Source organism: Haliotis rufescens, unplaced genomic scaffold (genome assembly GCF_023055435.1).
Source record: "Haliotis rufescens isolate VD_foot unplaced genomic scaffold, xgHalRufe1.0.p SCAF_6, whole genome shotgun sequence".
In the NCBI taxonomy this organism is placed as follows: domain Eukaryota; kingdom Metazoa; phylum Mollusca; class Gastropoda; order Lepetellida; family Haliotidae; genus Haliotis; species Haliotis rufescens.
In genome coordinates, this window is record NW_025964334.1 from 50178397 (window position 1) to 50200574 (window position 22178).

A 22178-nucleotide genomic window follows, 5' to 3' on the forward strand; every position below is an offset into this window, starting at 1 on the left:
GATAAATAAAAAAGAACAAGATGATTGTTTCATAGTTTTATTGTTGCTAATGTGAAACACACTAGCACAGAATATCTCGTATTTCAAGATATAACAAAATTTAGCACCGTATAACGTTACATGACATCCTCTTGAGAGAGATAATGAGTATTATATGATGTTCATGAATATAGTACATTGCAAGTTTAAATACCAGTTTGAGACAAAAATATCATCCTTTTTATATTGCACATTATGAAACTCTCTGCAAGAGACCTACAAAGGAGGTTTAGCCAATACCATCCAGACATATAACCAAAAACATTTCTATCAACAGATAATTCTTAGTATTTAAAGCAATATTTTAGAATTGAGTTATTCACATGTTTCACGCAAAAACATCCATTAGAGTTGTTTGAGACTAAGTCCAAATTGTTTCCATGTAAACATAACAAAATAAAATTTAGAAAAAAAATCAAAATAGCTAAAGGCACCAGTTAAGCTGATGAGCAATGCATATGCCAAGTTTCATTGAAATATGTTCAATGTTTTTCACAAACCCGACCCTCATTTGAGACTAAGTCTAAATTGTTTCCATGGAAGCATGAGAAAATATAATTTAGAAAAAAATATAAATAGCAAAAGGCACCAGTTATGCTGTTGAGCAATGCATATGCCACGTTTCATTGGCATGTACATATATATATATCCATCAACAATATGCAAAGATGCATCATTATCATTCCATCATCATCATTGTAGACCAATATTGTAAGCCATCTGAAGCAGCACCATATGGAGTGAAAGGCATCATACTGTCCTCTTGACAGGCACAGCAACCTGTTCATTAATATCAACACATTGCTATTGCACAACTATATCCATATATCTATGCAACCTTGCACATCATCATCAGTAAGATCATCACCATTGTTCACCAATATGATTATCCATCTATACATCCCCAGTAGTGTAAAAGCACATTGAGGCAGTAAAATCTTTCAAACTAGCAAGGGATTGCTCTGGCAAAAATATACATGATATACATGTAAATGACAATATCACAAACAATAAACAGAAAATGTTTTGATAAAGTTAATGTTATCACATTTTTTTCAAATATTTTTATGCTACCTTACTGGACAGAAAAGACATATATTATGCACAGGTTGTGTAAAGCACATTGAGGCAGTACAATCTTCAAAAAAGCAAGCGATTGATCCAGCAGAAATATACATGTAAAAGACAATATATCACAAACAATCAACAGAAAATGTTTTGATAAAGTTTATGTTATCACATGTTTTTCAAATATTTTTAGACAACCATACTGGACAAAAAAAGACATATATTATGCACAGGTTGTGCAAAGCACATTGTGGCAGTACAATCTTCAAAAAAACAAGAGATTGCTCCAGCAGAAATATACATATATATCACAATCAATAGAAAATGTTTTGATGAAATTTATGTTATCAAATTTTTTCAAATATTTTTATAATACCAACAACATACTGGAATGAACAAGACATATTATCCAAAATATTATATATCTTGGTGAAAACATCCTTTTGGGGGTTATTACCCTATATGAATGTTTTTAGATACCTGGGAATGGTTATGACAGTGGGTCCTTCTGTTAAACTTGTGGTGTACAATACAAAGCAATAAACACATCTCATGTTGTTCATGGCTCTCATACAAGGTGATGCACGTATTTGATAAACAATTTCAAGAAATCTGTAGACAAGAAAAGAAAGTGGGACTTAAATTGGAAATTGTATTTACCTGAATAGACCAGAATGAAAAAATTTATAAATATGTCGGAACAACTGAAACTTCTCGTCACAAAGACATATCAATCAGAATGCTCACTGCAAACGAATCCTCTAAACATGTGTGACCTCCGGTCAACATCAAGTTCCTGCCGATGACCATTCATCATCGCTCAAGCAAATCGTAGAAGGTTTCAGAAGAGGGGGGTTGGGGCTAAAAAAAGGATGTCTGTCAAGAAGTCTGTCCGTAGAACCCCTTCCTACACCTAACTACAAATCTGCACTAACCACAGTCAGTTCAAAGGAGGAACTTGACGTCTCTCATCAATCTCACATGTTAGTACATCCTTTTGCTGTAAGAACTCATTGACTCATCTCTGGATGTGAAGAGTCTGTCATTTCCTACATGGGGGCCTGTCCAATTAGACTGGCGGCCCAAGCCTGCTCTACCTGGAGGTACATTGCTTCCCACCACAGGCATTTCAGGTCGTTGACCCTACTCCACCTGGAGGTACTTTGCTTCCCACCACAGGCATTTCAGGTCGTTGACCCTACTCCACCTGGAGGTACTTTGCTTCCCACCACAGGAATTTCAGGTCGTTGACCCTATTCCACCTGGAGGTACTTTGCTTCCCACCACAGGCATTTCAGGTCGTTGACCCTACTCCACCTGGAGGTACTTTGCTTCCCACCACAGGCATTTCAGGTCGTTGACCCTAGTCCACCTGGAGGTACTTTGCTTCCCACCACAGGCATTTCAGGTCATTGACCCTAGTCCACCTGGAGGTACTTTGCTTCCCACCACAGGCATTTCAGGTCGTTGACCCTATTCCACCTGGAGGTACTTTGCTTCCCACTACAGGCATTTCAGGTCGTTGACCCTAGTCCACCTGGAGGTACTTTGCTTCCCACCACAGGCAATTCAGGTCATTGACCCTACTCCACCTGGAGGTACTTTGCTTCCCACCACAGGCATTTCAGGTAGTTGACCCTAGTCCACCTGGAGGTACTTTGCTTCCCACCACAGGCATTTCAGGTCATTGACCCTTGTCCACCTGGAGGTACTTTGCTTCCCACCATAGGCATTTCAGGTTGCAATGACAGCCTTAAATAGTCACTGGCCTTCCTGTCTAATGATAGAGACAAGCCCCCCTTTAACTCAATAACAAGTACAGTCCCATCTTAGATTTTCTGTCTGAATTGGAATTGAATGAACATTTCTTCAATCATCTACAAATTTCTTGAGTGATAGAGATTTTGTGAACAACATCAGAAAGAAACATGATAACATCAGAAATATTGATACTTTGTAATTTTAGTTACATATTATTGAATACAATTGTATTCAATTTTAGAATACACATTTATTGAATTTGAAATTCAGATGAAAACTTTAACTTTCACAAAATGACAACAGTCTAGAAAACTGGACCCACACAAGACAATAAATTACCCAGTGATGCTTTAAGGTTCAACATGTGGTCATAACAATACACAATTTATCCCTTAAAATAGAATGTTCTATGCCATATATACCCAGGTATCTTTCAAATTAAAACTTAATGCATTATCATAGTATATTATATATTGATCCAAAACATATCATTCAAAAACGTCATTTCTTATGACTGAGCCTTGTTAATCACATAATCAATCAGCATCAGAAAATGATTGTGTATTCTTATAAAATACTCAAATAAATCACATCTCAAACCATCCCTACATACAATAATCTGTATATCATTAAATACTATCAAAGAAATATCACAGATCAAATACACTGTTCATATAAGAACAGTCAACAATATATCCATGTAAAAACAAATCAACAAATATAAAAAAACATTTCACAGTTCCAAGTCGTTATCGAGTTCATAGCCAGGTCCGTCAGGAAAAACCATCTGTAAATATATCTAAGATTTCTTACTATCCTCAGTACCCTTCTTGGAGGATTTCTTCTTCAGGATTGAATGCTTGACTTTTAACTTAGTTGTGCTGATCAGCTGTTCCGGAAAGAAGCCATATTTCTTTTTCTTGATCAGCTTGCCCTTCTTGATGTATCCATAGGCACGGCCACCAGCAGCTGATTCGTGATCACTGATGTAAATCTTTTGTCCTGTAAAATTCAAAATGAGGACAAATAAAACAATGGGACTCTTCAGCTCAGTTGGAATTTGAAATATTTGCAGATCACATTACAATACTGATATTACAATATAATTTCAGAGCAAAGGTAAAGAACATGGGATGGCTGAGCTGGTTTGAGGGTGGAGAAAGTGAGTGAGAGTGTTATACACCTGTCAGCAAAAATACAGCCACTGGATCAGTAGTGAGTGACAAATGTTCAGAATGTGATGTTAAATAAGGGGCGGTGGGGCAGCCTAGTGATTGGAGCGTTCGCTCGTCATGCCAAAGGCCTGGGTTCGATTCCCCATATGCCTACAATGTGTGAAGCCCATTTCTGGTGACCCCCGCCGTGATATTGCTGGAATATTACTAAAAGCAGCGTAAAACCATACTCAATGAATCAACATGTTGAAAAACTTAATGTCCATTATCACAAATGGTCTTATGGTCCTTATTGGACGGTATTATCTGAACTCATTCCAAACAGTCCACTGAGATACTGTACGAAACTATTGTTGTGTCACATCATTCCCTTGGTTCTGACATATATATACAGTGTTAGAAATTGTCACCAGTTTATAGTCCTTGCCAAACTGGCCAATAGTTAAGGTATCATAAGTACAAGTAGAATTTTTCCCCTTTTAAGGTATCATTATAAGGACTAGTGGATTAAAAATGTTAGTTTCTAATGCTAATATACTTTTTGTTAAAGCCTTTGGTCAATTATGCTAATAATGTTTCAATTATTAAACATCATTGGCTCAATACATAGTTCTTTTTTAGAATAGTCTTTTAAGGAAGTCAACATATGTAACAAAGCCAGATGTAGTCATGACAATGACAAACACCTTCAATTCTATCAACCTACCTGCTTTGAATGTCAGTTCATCCTTTGAGCGAGCAGTGAAGTCCTTCAGAGCATACACTTTGATCTTCTGGCCTGTCACAGGTTTCATGACGCATCTGGGGTCAGTGGATTGTGACATTGGAAGTGATGGAGACACTGCCTCGTCATCAGAGTCAGACTCCGCTGAAACAGGAATCAACACATTTCATGACAATTGTGTTTGTGTTCATATGTAAGTTTGATCTTGTAGATTTCATTTCCATATTGAACTCAAACCTAACGCAGCCTCATTCAATAGACATCAACAGTGTTAGAAATTGGTACTTGTCCTATAGTCCTTGCCAAAGTACCCAACAGTAAAGGTATCATGACGACAAGTAGAAATTTGCTATTATTTAGGGTTTGCTTTGTGCAGGGATAATTCTAGGGTGGGGCCTTGTGCTTTTTAACCCCTTAATTTGAAAAAAAGGCCCACATTTTCAAATACAATGGGGCATTTTAACATTGTGCTGTGTGGGCAAGTGTGGGTGTACCTCTGGAATATATATGAAATGTCAGAAAATTCCTAGAGTGAACCCTGTATATCATTATAAGGACTAGCAGACAAAAACCGTTAGTTTCTATTGCTGCATCAATGGTCATAGTCAGCTAGTCCACACCAATTTTAGCGGCATAGTCCATAGAAAACAACTACTGGTAGATTCTTGAGAGAACAACTAGTCCCTCTAGATTTTCACTCAGAGTAACAGACAAGTGGTCAATGTAACACTGTCATTCCCTGAACATGACACAGCTTTGTGATGTGTGTATGCACACTGATTATTCCAAGATCTGCACAATGATGTGCACCTTAAACAGCCTTAGGTGATAAGGATAACGTAGTTACAGATTCGGTGTCTTACCTAACAAACAACTCATATTCTATCTGATAGGAAGAGCAATGGTAGGAGAATTGTGTTAGGCACTGCAGTTTTCCATGTTATTAGTGAATTTCGATCAGTGAAATAAGACTCCAACTAACTCGAACTTCCTTAAGAACAACATATAATACTTACAGAGGCTCATATAATTTTCCACAATGGTCTCCTTTCTGATGGGAGCTGCGTCTGGTATACTCTCTGACACAATGTTTGGAATCTCAACATCAGGCAGGTAGCGTGTAATCACCGGCCTCGGGGCAGTGAGAGTCACTGGACGCGAATGCTTCCATGAGTCTGAAGAAATAAAGTTGCATTAAAACTGTGCATAAGCTCTACCAGCTCTTAGGATCTGCAATATGAACCAAAGCACATTGTTACAGGTTGATTACGTGCTTGTGAAAAAAATTGATTTAAAAATCTTCTGTTGAAAATCGTATATATCTCCTAATAATTGTAAAAGAAACACAAATTGAGACTACTGATCCAATTATTAAACATTAACAAAATTTTGTTTAAGTGCTTTGTAATTCAATAGAAAATCTAAAAAGTAACACTGACTAAGCAGTTGTCAGGACAAAACAAACCAGTGATTGATACTATGAGCACCATCCCCTGACAGTGGGATCGATGACACATAATCAACCAAGTCACAGAGCCTGACCACCCAATCCCTTTAATCACCACAGGAGAGTAGGACTAAGAAATATGATCAACATCCCCACTGACTTATGCATAAACCTAACATATATGTTAACATTGATTTTCTAATCTATATATCCTGATATTTTTTATCAGATTCACTGATACTGAAATTTCAAATCATTGATAGCCCTTCAAATACCATTGTATTTCATGGAGGTTTCTGCATTTTGTGTTATGGATACAAAAATGACAATTTCATTCTAAAGCTACAAAGTACAATGACATACAATGCAACCAAGACAGATTGCCGGTGGTCTCCCATTAGAGCACCGTGACACAGGGACATTGGTGTGCCTCTACCAAAGGTGGTCATCCATTAGAGCACAACACAGGGACATTGATGTGCATCTACTAAAGGTGGGCTCCCATTAGAGCACCATGACACACAAATCACCAACACCATTGGTGCGGGTCTAGCAAAGGTGGTCTCCGATTAGAGCACCATGACCCACACAACATCCAGGACATTGGTGTGTGTCTACCAAAGGTGGTCTCTCATTAGAGCACAATGACACATGGACAATGATGTGCATCTACCAAAGGTGGTCTCCCATTAGAGCACCGTGACACAGGGACAATGATGTGCGTCTACCAAAGGAGTTCTCCCATTAGAGAACCGTGACACAGGGGCAATGAGGGCGTCTACCAAAGGTGGTCTCCCATTAGAGCACCATGACACATGGACATTGATGTGCGTCTACCAAAGGTGGTCTCCCATTAGAGCACCATGAGACATACAACATCCAGGACATTGGTGTGTGTCTACCAAAGGAGGTCTCCCATTAGAGAACCGTGACACAGGGGCAATGAGGGCGTCTACCAAAGGTGGTCTCCCATTAGAGCACCATGACACATGGACATTGATGTGCGTCTACCAAAGGTGGTCTCCCATTAGAGCACCATGAGACATACAACATCCAGGACATTGGTGTGTGTCTACCAAAGGAGGTCTCTCATTAGAGCACCGTGACACAGGGACAATGATGTGCGTCTACCAAAGGTCGTCTCCCATTAGAACACCATGACACAGGGAAATTGGTGTGTGTCTACCAATGGTGGTGTCTCCATTAGAGCACCATGACACACACTACATCCAGGACATTGGTGTGTGTCTACAAAGGGTCGTCTCCCATTAGAGCACCATGACACAGGGACAATGATGTGCATCTACCAAAGGTGGTCTCCCATTAGAGCACCGTGACACAGGGACAATGATGTGCGTCTACCAAAGGTGGTCTCCCATTAGAGCACCGTGACACAGGGACATTGGTGTGTGTCTACCAAAGGTGGTCTCCCATTAGAGCACGACACAGGGACATTGATGTGTGTCTACTAAAGGTCGTCTCCTATTAGAGCACCATGACACAGGGAAATTGGTGTGTGTCTACCAATGGTGGTGTCTCCATTAGAGCACCATGACACACACAACATCCAGGACATTGGTGTGCCTCTACCAAAGGTGGTCTCACATTGGACCACCATGACACACACTACATCCAGGACATTGGTGTGTGTCTACCGAAGGTGATCTCCCATTAGAGCACCATGACACACACTACATCCAGGTCATTGGTGTGCATCTACCAAAGGTGGTCTCCCATTAGAGCACCATGACACACAAATCACCAACACCATTGGTGCGGGTCTAGCAAAGGTGGTCTCCGATTAGAGCACCATGACCCACACAACATCCAGGACATTGGTGTGTGTCTACCAAAGGTGGTCTCCCATTAGAGCACAATGACACATGGACAATGATGTGCATCTACCAAAGGAGGTCTCCCATTAGAGCACCGTGACACAGGGACATTGGTGTGCATCTACCAAAGGTGGTCTCCCATTAGAGCACCGTGACACAGGGACAATGATGTGCGTCTACCAAAGGAGGTCTCCCATTAGAGAACCGTGACACAGTGGCAATGATGTGCGTCTACCAAAGGTGGTCTCCCATTAGAGCACCATGACACATGGACATTGATGTGCGTCTACCAAAGGTGGTCTCCCATTAGAGCACCATGAGACATACAACATCCAGGACATTGGTGTGTGTCTACCAAAGGAGGTCTCCTATTAGAGCACCGTGACACAGGGACAATGATGTGCGTCTACCAAAGGTGGTCTCCCATTAGAGCACCATGACACAGGGAAATTGGTGTGTGTCTACCAATGGTGGTGTCTCCATTAGAGCACCATGACACACACAACATCCAGGACATTGGTGTGTGTCTACAAAGGGTCGTCTCCCATTAGAGCACCATGACACAGGGACAATGATGTGCATCTACCAAAGGTGGTCTCCCATTAGAGCACCGTGACACAGGGACATTGGTGTGTGTCTACCAATGGTGGTGTCTCCATTAGAGCACCATGACACACACAACATCCAGGACATTGGTGTGCCTCTACCAAGGGTGGTCTCCCATTGGACTACCATGACACACACTACATCCAGGACATTGGTGTGTGTCTACCGAAGGTGATCTCCCATTAGAGCACCATGACACACACTACATCTAGGACATAGGTGTGCGTCTACCAAAGGAGGTCTCCCATTATAGCACCGTGACACAGGGACAATGATGTGCGTCTACCAAAGGTGGTCTCCCATTAGATCACAATGACACATGGACAATGATGTGCATCTACCAAAGGAGGTCTCCCATTAGAGCACCGTGACACAGGGACATTGGTGTGTGTCTACCAAAGGTGGTCTTCCATTAGAGCACCGTGACACAGGGACATTGGTGTGTGTCTACCAAAGGTGGTCTCCCATTAGAGCACAATGACACATTGACAATGATGTGCATCTACCAAAGGTGGTCTCCCATTAGAGCACGACACAGAGACATTGATGTGTGTCTACCAAAGGTGGTCTCCCATTAGAGCACCGTGACACAGGGACATTGGTGTGTGTCTACCAAAGGTGGTCTCCCATTAGAGCACGACACAGAGACATTGATGTGTGTCTACAGAGACATTGATGTGTGTCTACCAAAGGTGGTCTCCCATTAGAGCACCATGACACACAAATCACCAGGGACATTGATGTGTGTCTACCGAAGGTGATCACCCATTAGAGCACCATGACACACTACATCAAGGCCATTGGTGTGTGTCTACCAAAGGTGGTCATCCATTAGAGCACGACACAGGGACATTGATGTGTGTCTACTAAATGTGGTCTCCCGTTAGAGCACCTTGACAAAGGGACAATGATGTGCGTCTAACAAAGGTCGTCTCCAATTAGAGCACCATGACACAGGGAAATTGGTGTGTGTCTACCAATGGTGGTGTCTCCATTAGAGCACCATGACACACACAACATCCAGGACATTGGTGTGTGTCTACCGAAGGATATCACCCATTAGAGCACCATGACACACAAATCACCAACGACATTGGTGTGGGTCTAGCAAAGGTGGTCTCCGATTAGAGCACCATAACACACAAATCACCAACAACATTTGTGCGGGTCTACCAAAGGTGGTCTCCCATTAGACCACCATGACACACAAATCACCAACGACATTGGTGTGTGTCTACCAAAGGTGGTCTCCCATTAGAGCACCATGACACACACTACATTCAAGACATTGGTGCAGGCCTAGCATGGGTGATCTCCCATTAGAGCACCATGAAACACAAATCACCCAAGACATTGATGTGCGTCTACCAAAGGTGGTCTCCCATCAGAGCACCATGACATATAAAACACCAAGGACATTGAGAATATGTCCCTAGCCGTATTGCTTGTTATAAAGAGATGACCAAATTTGATCTGGTGGTCTGGTCACTTGGCTGATAGGGTGTCACCATACATGTTACGCTGCTCATAGTATCAACCACTGGTTTGTCTGGCCCATACACCCCGCCACACCCCATACAGTCTGCCACACCCCATACACCCTGCTACACCCCATACACTCTGCAACACCCCATACACCTTGCCACACCCCATACAGCCTGCCACATCCGATACAACCTGCCACACCCCATACAGCCTGCCACACCCCATGCAACCTGCCACTCCCCATACACTCTGCCACACCCCATACACCCTGCACCCCATACAACCTGCCACACCCCATACACTCTGCCACACCCCATACGCCCTGCCACACCCCATACGCTCTGCCACACCCTAAACACTGTGCCACACCCCATACACCTTGCCACACCCCATACACCCTGCCACACCCCATACACTCTGCCACACCCCATACACCTTGCCACACCCCATACACTCTGCCACACCCCATACAGCCTGCTACATCCCATACACTCTGCCACACCCCATACACCTTGCCACACCCCATACACTCTGCCACACCCCATACACCTTGCCACACCCCATACACCCTGCCACACCCCATACACCCTGACACACCCTGCCACACCCCATACACCCTGACACACCCCATACACCCTGACACACCCCATACACAACAGCTGACACATCCATGTCAAGTGTTTTTCTCAAAAACCAGTCATTACCCACTTGCATTGCTTAAGGCTAAAATACTCACCCATGTCATCATCCGAGTCTACCCTGGTCTGTACAAACACAGTGGTGTTGTCTTTGGCTGGCAGGACTTGGCTGCAACAAACATAAACAAATGACAAAACAGCTCAGACGGTATCATAACCATATCCACATTTCAGGTAAACATAACATTAAATGAAATTTCTTCTTTTTTATTTTACCAATGCTTATAGAAGAATAGCACTGATGATCTTGTAAGAATTTGTTCATAAAAATATAACAAATGATGCATATGTATGAATTGTAAATAGTCTTCTGTAGGAATACAAGAGTTTGTGTTACACATAGAATTGTACATAAGTACAATATACGGGATTCTGGGGTCCTTGAGATTTTCTACTATGGTATGTTAATCTGGGAACCACCAAATATTTAATTACTAACATTAGTATTATGGAAATGGACCCCTTGACTTGTATTCTTTTCGAACATAGAAAACTGAATTATCACCATTCCAGACTGAATGTTCACACAAATGTAAACTACTGCCAGAAAACATTTTGGAAACATCCATTACTTAAAGCTACTGAGACTTACACAATATCATTGTCCTTGGATTTGGATGCCTTCTTAGATGATTCCTTGCCAGATTTCTTCTCTGCCTTGATTTCAGATGGGTGAAGCTGTATCAGTACAATCCAAGTTATACTACATACCAGAGATGTTATTTTAGATTGTTGTACTGATGTATCGACATATTTGTAATATCGATGCTATATCGATACAAAATCACAGATATCAATACTAAATTAATAATTCACTGCAGGGATGAGCAAACTTGAAAAAAAAACAATATCACTTGATCATTTTTAACTTGCCTATTATGATGCTACAATAAAGGGAATCACAACAATAATGTGTTGTGTTTAAGAAATCTGAACAATTGAACTGTCATAAAATTTTCAAATATTCTATTCAGAATTTAGAGCATCTGGTTCAGACTTTCAACACAGGCAACATACAGTATGTGTAACAAGATCCGCCCACTACCCCCACCTACCACCTCCACCCCTATCATTTTTCAAGCTGGTATTCACAAGGGTGTCTGTGATGCTAAACTCACCTCGTCCTGTGGAAACTTGTGCTCATACACATAGAACTGGTTGAAGAGGGCAATTTCTCTCTCAATGTTCAACCTGTCAAGATCGGAGATACCTTCATCAAATACTGGCTTCAGTGTCTCTTTCCTGAAATAAGAAATGTAAATGGTACTTACATAATGCCTCAACATGCTCAAGTTGTAGGGCCAGGCCATTTCATATTCTTGTGGGGTGGGTCTGGGATTTTATCGAAAACAATTTATTTTACCAGAAAGCGCTCGAAAAAAATAATAATGCCACAAAAAAGGAAAGAAGAATATTTAGGTTCCTTGTTTTAACTAATAAATAAATCAGGTTTTGCAGCTGTAGCTGAAAAAAATATCAAGTCTGCATACGAAATCCCACCACCCTACCCAAAGTGATTGAAGACAGTGATTGAAAACCCAGTGAGTTGATATGTAAATACTGTGTTCAGAGTCTTGCCATTTCCAAAAGCAAAGACCCATCATGACCTTCAAAGGAGTCATTTTAGGAAAGTCAATCAGAGAGTTAAAAACCAAGATTATGGATTATAGAAACTGTTATTTTATGTGACACTATAACACTATAAATGCCAGTTATAATTACTGTTTCAGGCATACCAGAAGCATACCTGGGAAAACACAATACTGTAAAGCCTCACCTCTGAATCTCTACTGATTTGTTGCACTTCAACATCAAGCCCAAAACAGACTGGAGGTTTTCAAGACGAACCATCTCATAGGCGTCAGAATCCTTCTGGAATCTTTTCATTTCCTGAAACAAGTATCACTCATGATTCTGATAGAATTCCAAAACCATAGTCAAACACAAATTGAGGTAAAAAGCCTGAGATCATATTGGCTGTGTCCTATCAACACGATCTTCCATCTGCTAGTGTGCTAAAGTCTTACCCCAAAACCATCAACCACACAACATTAACTTGTATCCATCATTAAAAAATTTCATAAGTTATATCTACCGTATATGACCGCGGATAAGCCGACCCCGCAGATAAGCCGATGTGTTAACTTGACCATTGAAATACGAAAGAAAATGATATGACCCGCAGATAAGCCGAACCAGGAATTGAAAGGCAAAAAAACACTGCCAAGTCGGACTGCAAGACATGTGCCGGTGTACTCGCAGATTTTCAAAAATATAAGATGAAAAATGTTGTAATTATATTGAAAAAGTCATTATTATTTCTAATAAAGATTTAACAAACCAGTCATCCACTTTCATAATGTGGGAAGCTGTTTCTCGTGGGTTTTTTTAATCTCATAATGATCGTTATATGTTGCCATCAACAACAACCATTTTGTGAATCGGTGTATATAGAATTATGAACCCGTGAGAAAATATATCAGCTAAATCGAAGACTCGCAGTTTGAATTCAACATCGTAAGCATGGCGTTTTCGTTGGAGAATGTCAGTCAGTAAAAATATACCAACTTTTATAACCCCCTTTACACCACTATTGTACATGTTAATCCAATTGAATTAAATAAACTATCATACTATGAACCCATTGAATGACCATCACTTACTCACAGGCTTCTCCAGTTTATTAAACTAATCTCTCGAAAACAAAGGAATTAAGCTCCTACTCCCAACACGATCGCTAAGCACCCACAACTTGAAAATGTTTGTGTAAACAACATGACAATACCAATCGGCCCGTTATTATCAATGCTCATTTTCTTGTGTACCGTGTTGCTTTTTAAACAACAGGAAGCAATCACAGTGGTCACCGTTTGTGACGTCACAGGAAACAGCTGATCACATGTTTTTGCAAATGGCGAACGGAATAACTCGCCCGATACAGTTGTTTATTTGCCTCTTTCAATAAAGGTAGACACTTGTTCACTATCAATTTATGAACTTTGAAAAACGTACGTAATAGCTATTGGCGATTTCATCTGGGGATTATATATTATAGCTGTGAATTACATATATTGTTACATGTAAAAATTGTCGAGTTTACGAAGAACGATAAACTTTGAACATTCAATTGAAAACTTATTATCGGAAGTAGTAACATGCATAACATTTTTTTAATAATGACAACATTGGTGTATAATAATAACTTTATTGATAATTTATAACAATAATGGCTCTAGTCGTGGCAACTTCCAAACTTTCGGGAAGTTATGATAAATCGGACCGTCATTAAGGCGATGTTTCTGACAGATCACGATCTGAAAAATACTATCATGAAAGTGTATCCCGTGGATAAGCCGACCCCTTTCTACAGAATCTTTTTTCTGGTCCTCAAAATTCGGCTTATACGCGGTCATATACGGTACCATACATTCATTTTACAGGCAAATATTTCACAAAAAAGTGCGTTCATCAATGCATGACAGATCCCCCTTATTAAGTGAAGCAATCAAGCATGACTACATAAGCGTGGTGACTCTGACATAAAGGTGATATTATCATAAACAGGTACTCGGATAATACAATTAAATTTTTCAAAGTCACGAATGAAAATATGTTTTTATCTTTTTGTCCCTACTTCTATGAAAGTCATTCGTTGGGATTTTTCCTCATGCAGTTTTTGTTTGTAGGATGTCTTGGCCTCCTTAGATTCAGCCTCCAGTTTCTGCCAGTGGCCCAAGAGAACCTGGAATTTGGTAGGATTATCCTCCCTCTCTCTGAATGCTTCATCCAGCTGTGGCTTGAAGTCAACTGCCTTGTCCTTTGACAGGTAAAAGTCCTGGAATAGAATGGAGGAATAAGCCCAGTGACAGGCTTGTTTTGTTTTCATGGTCTGTTTTATTGACAGACTAGAACAGAGACTTGTAATCCAGACCATTATCCGTGATGATGAATGTTAACCTTCTTAAAGGTAGTCATCAAGTCACACCAAAAGGCTGGAGGACCTCAAGTCACATGGCCTAAATGCACTGCAAAGGAATCGCCTTTCTGCACACATCAGCAGTTCAACATTGACTCTAATTGAAAAACAACCACTTTATTAAAAAAAATAAGGTACTTCCCTGTGATTTTGTAATACAAAGCCTACATCAAAGCCATTCATGAATTGAGTGCCTGATGGCCACAGAAAGAAATTACGACAAAAAGGAAGGAACTGCAACATCAAACAGCCAATATACCCAATCCTATTGTATGGTTATTGGTTTCACTTAGAAATCAGTCCAGTACTAGTAATATTCCATGTTATGACTAAAATCTACTGTAATTGATGCTGAAAGAAACTTTAGGGTAGTTTTTGGCAGACTGTCAGATCATAAGCAATCACCTCTTTCAGCTGGTCAATCTCCTTCTCCAGCTTAAGCTGTCTCTTCTTTGTCCTTTCATAGAGTGACTGAGTGGCCTTCCTTGAAGCATTGACATCTTCTGAGTGGATGTACCTAAGATGAAGATGAGAAGCTTGCATAAGAGTGAGTGTGTGAGTTGGGTTTAACGCTGCATTTAACAGTATTCCAGTATTATCGCAGCGTGTCAGCTTAATGTGGGAGGAAAGCCCCAAGTGATGCAGGTCTAAGACGTTTACCACCACGGTAAAACCCACAAGCATGGGTATGGTGCTGACAAACCTAGAAACATAATCGGGGCGGACCAGGATTCGAACCCACAATCATAGGTTTCTGGCGTGCCCAAGTGACGCAACTCTGCACAGTGAATCGCGGCTCCTTAGACGACTTGGCCACCCGTGCCCCAGGCTGACATTAGAAATATTACCAATTTACAGCTAGGAAAATTTGGAAAAGGCTAATGGAAAGAATCTCCTAGCGAGTCCATTCTCTCTTCTATTTTCCCCATACAAGAGTCATCACGAAAGACAGAAAACTTATGTTGTTATTTCAAGAAACAAAAACCATACTACAGGTACATTTTCTTCAAGACTTGCAAGAAAAAGTTTCTGAATAGCCCAAACTTTAAATGAAATTTTCGTGTTACCAGGGATAGAAATGAGCACTGGCCTGATGGTTTACCCTGTGTATTCCAAGTATCAAAACTGGTTTATTTGAGTATCCTTTTTAGAAAAATGATTAGTTACCACTATCCAAAGTGATAATATTCTATATTCACAACATCTCCCAGCAGACCTATCATTGGATAAACAAATCATATTAAAATTCCCAAGTCCAAATTTCATGATTTTTTTCACTTGTTCACTTCCAACCAACAATGAGGCCACATTGGCAACATTAACTGGTAAAGCCCTCGTATTCCACAAGTTGCTTATTGATACACATTTATTAACATATAGGTAAACTATATAGTAATCAGAACAAAAGCATACAAAGTTCATATTTCAACTCAATAACATTAATTGACTTCATTCAGTCGCCACAAAAAGAACTGAAAGGGCCATTGTGTCATCCTGTTGCAGTTGACACGAAGGAATACTGGTGCTTGTATTCAGTAAACAGAGTATCATTGAGTGAAAGCTGTTTAATGTCACTTTGTCAGTTATCAAGGACAGCCGTGTACACTACTGACTACCTGACACACCAGTGATGGATAGGTCACACAATGCACACATATATAGCCATGTGATTTGTACTTCAGTCAGCCAATCTGAATACAACATCATATACAATTAAAACTCTCTAGGTTGTTGCAAGTAAATGATTACATGTATTTCTATCTGGCACAAGGGGCAGTAGAGTAGCCTAGTGGTTAAAGTATTTGCTCGTCAGGCTGAGGACCCTGTTTCGATTCCCCACATTGACATCAAGCCCATTTCTGATGTCCTCCACTGTGGTTTTGATGGAATATTGCTAAAAGCAGCATAAAACCATACTCTCTCACTCACTCTATCTGGCTCAATACTTACATATGAAGTGTCTCAATTGGGCCTCTTGGAGCATACATTGCATTAAGGCATTTGGCATGTAGATCCTCCTTCTGCTTTACAGTTTCCAGCCAGACTTTCATGATAGAATTCACCTGGTCGTATGCTAAGTTGCTACCTGTATGTACACAGAAACAAACATATAGATTCTCATTCCAGCATTCAAGGGGTTGTATGCTACCTGTAGTGTACACTATGGAGTAATCTAGGAGCTGTACAGTGAATCACAATATATTGTAATGCATAAGTCCGTATTGCGATACATATCACAATATATTGTGTAATTATAAAATCATAAATTCAGAGGCTCACTCGCGACAGACTACAATATTTCGTTCATCAATTTTGCAATCCGTTGTTTTAGACGGAAGTGCTTCCACACTTCGGCTTTGCCTTTCACATTTGAAACAACTGACCACACCGGAATGTTGGGGCCCCGGATTTTGACGAGGGAAGTGTGGGAAATGTGTATGCTCCGAGAATTAACCTCTATCTTGACAAACTTGCACTTGGGAATTACACATAGGGAATTTCGAAGGTATTTGGCAAGTGTCTAACATTAAACACATGACAAAAATCGCTATTTGAAATGACTGATATACAGGTAACCCTGCCCACCCTAAGGTACACAGAAACAACCATACAGATTCTCATGACAGCATTCACATGGCAGCATGCCTGTGTTTCACAAAACTTACCAATTTTGGTCATGACACTCTGTCTCCATTTGTTATCAAAGTCCTTGTAAATTCTGCTGATTCTCTTCTCCAGTTTTGCACTGTCTGTGAGCAGGTTCAGAAGAGTGACCACTGAGCTGAAAAAGAAAAGTTGAAATTGAACTGACAATATGTTCCATTAATGTATGCAAACACATATTCAAACATAAAACAGAGCTCCGGATAAGCTTTTGGTGTTGTGGGTATTTTACCCATGCATTTTAAAATCATTGGGTATCAGTAATTTAATCTGGGTATTCAAATTTCTGTTACCCACTAGTTTTTACACATGTGGGTATTTAAGTTAAATATCTAAAAACACTGTTCATCTAGTCCCTGCAAACTGGTGTCGTCTGGGTTCGAGAGCTTTATAGGACTCAAGAATACCACGATACTCCCACAAGAAAGTGTGATGGCAAATGATCATGATGTAAGTGTCATCGTGGAGTTTGGCAAGGTTGACGGAATGCCCATTTATAATTTCAAAATAAGTTGCTGATTTGCTAATCGAATACGCAGGGTTACTTCACAATATTTTGATGATACGCACAATTTTTATTTTTGTAGCGTATATGTAATGTTTGTTGCGTATTTGATACGCTTGGATTTTATTTTACTGCGTATTTCTGCATTTCTGATGCGTATTTCACGCAGATACGCAGCGTATCTGGAGTTCTAATAAAAACAAACTTGACTTTTATCTTTAAGTTCATACACTGCAAAGTAATTGATCCCAAACTGCAGAACATTGCACGAGAGTGAGGAAGTCAACGTTCAAGGTTAACTATTGTCCTGAGATCCTTGAGGTTTGTCCGATATCTAAATTCACCTACATCTATATAAGTATCAACCTGGTAACTAACTGGATGACCAGTGTTTCAGGCCTCAAAGTTTAGGGGGCACAGGTGGCCCAGTCCTCTAAGGCTCCGCGATTCGCTGTGCAGCGTTGCGTCCCTTGGGCAAGCCAGAAACCTATGATTGTGGGTTCGAATCCCGGTTCGCCCCAATTATGTTTCTAGGTTTGTCAGCACCATACCCATGCCCATGGGTTTCACTGAAGTGGTAAAGGTCTTAGACCTGCATCACTTGGGGCTTTCCTCCCACATTAAGCTGACACAACGTGATATAACTGGAATAATGTTAAAAGCGGCGTTAAACCCAACTCACTCACTCACTCAAAGTTTAAATTTTTACCAAGTAGCCCTATGGCTACAAGTATTTTTTTTCCAGGTAGCCAGTGGTAAAATCAAGAAGTCAAGCCAATATTGTAGGTAGCCAAAAGCATTTGAAATTATCTTTATCAAATAACTATTATAATATGTACAAGTTACAGCACTAGTCTTGAAATTGTATCTTAATGGAAACTGTACTTGAATTTTGTTACTTGTGACTTGAACAATGATGCAATTTATGTTACTAGATTATATAGTGAGGTATATCCTCGCTTATCCAATGAGCATTGTCAACTAAACTAAAATACTACAGTAATTACATTAATTTTTATGTATTTTGGTTCACTGTTGACTTAAGAAGGAATTATTTGCGAGTACAATTATTAGAAGACGTGTTTTCCAATATTAGCTGTTATTAATTTTGTGTCTACAGACATGTAGCAATAGAATTTAGTTGCCACAAGATATTTTTCAAGGTAGTCATTTGGCTACCTCTGAATTTTAGACAGTAGACAGACTGAAATTTAGGTCGCATTGGCTACCGTTTTAGTTGCAACTTTGAGGCCTGACTGTTTGATGCTGTACTGTGACATACAATCAACCAGGCTACACAATAGTAAGGTTCTACACATTTAAGCACAGGCTACTGTCTGTGACCTGTTTTGAACCAGAATCCCAACAGGGACATGCATTTAAAAGGCTGTCATGATCACAAAGATAAATGAACTACAACTTCATTAACATGAAATTAAGACCTAACAAAAGTCAGATGTTTGGACAGTAATGGACAGTAATTGGGATAAACATTACTAATTCAACTTGTAATATTAAGTCGACAAATTGGCAGTATTACAAAATAAATAAGTAATAGTTCTAATGACATTTCTGCACCTGATTGAATACTTCAATAAACATGCATAAACCTACCTGTGTGAATACAACCATGTGAGTAGTCTAGAAAAACCAGGGGGTTCTCGAACCCATAACTTACCCTTAAGTCTGACACTCTTAGAAAAAGACATTGCCTTATTTGCTTCACTGAAGTAGCTGGTGTAGAGAGCATTGGCAATTTCTTCCCAAATGGTTCAGTTCAAAGACTGTATAATACCAGTAAATATACTTGAGAGACCTTTGACACAAGCAATTTTGGATGATTGTTAAACATTCTTAATAAGTGTTAAAGATCAAGCATAAAATTGAACCCCAATGTTCAAAGTCAAATATTTAGGGTGTCCCCAGATTCAAATAGCATTGCAGCAAACTAACAAACAAAAGACCACAGGCCCCCTTAAATTTCAAACATGATTGTTAATGATTTTTAAATAAATTAATAATCACACAGTTACTATTCACCAGCTAACTTTGTATATTAGGATTGGTACAAATATATATAGACAAATATTTTAGATCGATAGACAAACCATACTCTTGACCCAAACTACCATTGGGCCTTCTGAAGGCTCTGCTAGGACTACTGAGTTAGTTGATAGTCCATATAGTCACATATACTTTGATGTCTCTTAATATCTGCTGATTAATATTCATATTCATATCTACATAATCTGGCATTCATTGATAAACAAACCAACAGTTCCAGTAAGAATACATAATTGGTAATAAGGCCCTGTTGTTCTTCAGACAACTCTTTAAACATCAGGCCCACCATAGAGACATGTCAAACTGTCAAGAAAAATCCCTTCTGAGGACTGTTGGATCCCCTCAGCAGCTGTTCACAGCTTTCAGCTTGATTTGTTTGACAGGCATCACTCAGAAGTTGGCGGATGACAAAGCAGACACAATTTATGGATAACAGCCTTTACAGTATTAAAGAAGTTGTTATCCATAAATTGTGTCCACTTTGTTTTCAGCTTGTTGCTAACTACACCTGACCACCAAGTTGTTTTATAAAAATGTATGACACAGCTTATAGTGCATGGGCTATACTGAACATAATTACTATAAAAAAAAAGAAGTTATGCACCGTTGCTTACTAGATCTACTAAATAGAAGCAATAATTACAGCATATGCGTGAGATATTTTATGAGCGCTTACTTGAATTAAACGGCGATTTAGCTCTAACTGAAAACTGTTATCGCCAAGAGAGCGCTTTAGTGAACAAACGACAGCCTAAGACTAGTAAGAGACAATATGGTCTCTTATCGAATGAAAACCTCCATTATTTTATATTTATTAGTGCATATTTAGTTAAATCTGCTTGTCATGGCAAATGAATATGACGTTTCCAGTTCGAGATGAGCTACAATGCAGCAATTAACAATGTTTAAGCTCAACTAACAAACTAAACTTCCGATTCCTGCTTTCGTAGCAAGTTGAGAGTTGGGCGGAAGTCATGGCTCACTTTGCAAATATGAAAAGAGTGAAAACATCAAACATATGCTTCTACTCACCCAGGTCCACGTGTAAATCTTTGAAGTGAAGCTGCTGTCGACGCCTGACACCATTTAGGCAGTTCCATGTCTTGATTAACCTGAGCCATGTTTGATTTTTCCGCCAGTACGACTATCTGACTCCTTCCTTTGACGCCCCAGGGGGATAGAATGGCGTCGCTAGGGAACGCCGCTGGTGATACGCGTTTTGATTGGATGGACTATTGTATCCCATGAGCCTTTGCAACATATGGAGGCTGAGGCCACGACCATGGTTGTGTGGAGGGGAGAGGTTCTCCTTTATTAATTGACGTAACTGTCCTGATGGTTGTAGTTGTGTTTCAACATTTATATTGTTAATTTAGGGAACGGTCTGGGGCAGATAATCCCGTTGGCCTTTACCGCTCTCGGCAATAAATGTGACGGCGGTCAGTGAATTTCGATTCGGGAACAATCCTGCGATTGACATCATGAGCATCGATCTACGTAGAACCGATACGATGACAAGAAGCAACCAAGTCAGCAAGCCTAACCACCTGATCACGTTTGGGAACGGTCTTGGAGAGATAATCCCGTTGGCCTATACCGAACTGGGCAATAATGTGACAGCAGTCTGTAAATAGAATCTAGTCGTCTGGACCAGACATTCCTGTGACTGACACCATGCGCATCGACCTACGATAACGATACGATACGATACGATAACATGAACTAAAAAAAGTCAGTGAGTCTGACCACCCGATCCCGTCAGTCGCATTTTCCGACAAGTAAATCGCCTTTTACGACAAGCATGGGTTGCTGTGGTGATGGTGCATGTTCTATCATTGATTTCCCGTGAAGATCCGGGGTGAAGAATAGGTCTTCAGCAACCCATGCTTGCCATATAAAAGGCAACTATGCTTGTCGTAAGAGGCGACTAACGGGATAGGGTGGTCAGGCTCGCTGACTTGGCTGATGCATGTCAATGATGGATTGTCTGGTTCAGACTCGATTATTTACAGACCGCCGTCATATAGCTTGACTATTGCTGAGCGCGGCGTAAACAACAAACAAAGAATCAAAACGAAGCTCATAAACTAAATGTTTAACATACAATTAAAGCAGACTGCATTTACAAAAA

General features: G+C 40.2%; 1 protein-coding gene across 1 annotated transcript; it reads right to left on the reverse strand.

The window, feature by feature from the left end:
- Positions 1-1290: 1290 nt before the first annotated feature.
- LOC124112156 lies at positions 1291-21229 on the reverse strand. Its single transcript, XM_046472145.2, has 12 exons — positions 21080-21229; positions 17481-17596; positions 16765-16900; positions 15220-15331; positions 14473-14673; positions 12616-12728; positions 11957-12080; positions 11431-11516; positions 10877-10947; positions 5784-5942; positions 4750-4911; positions 1291-3870 (listed from the first exon to the last, which is right to left on the reverse strand). Exons 1-12 carry the CDS (start codon positions 21166-21168, stop codon positions 3668-3670), a joined length of 1572 nt encoding a protein of 523 aa, XP_046328101.2. The 5' UTR covers positions 21169-21229; the 3' UTR covers positions 1291-3667.
- Positions 21230-22178: the final 949 nt, after the last annotated feature.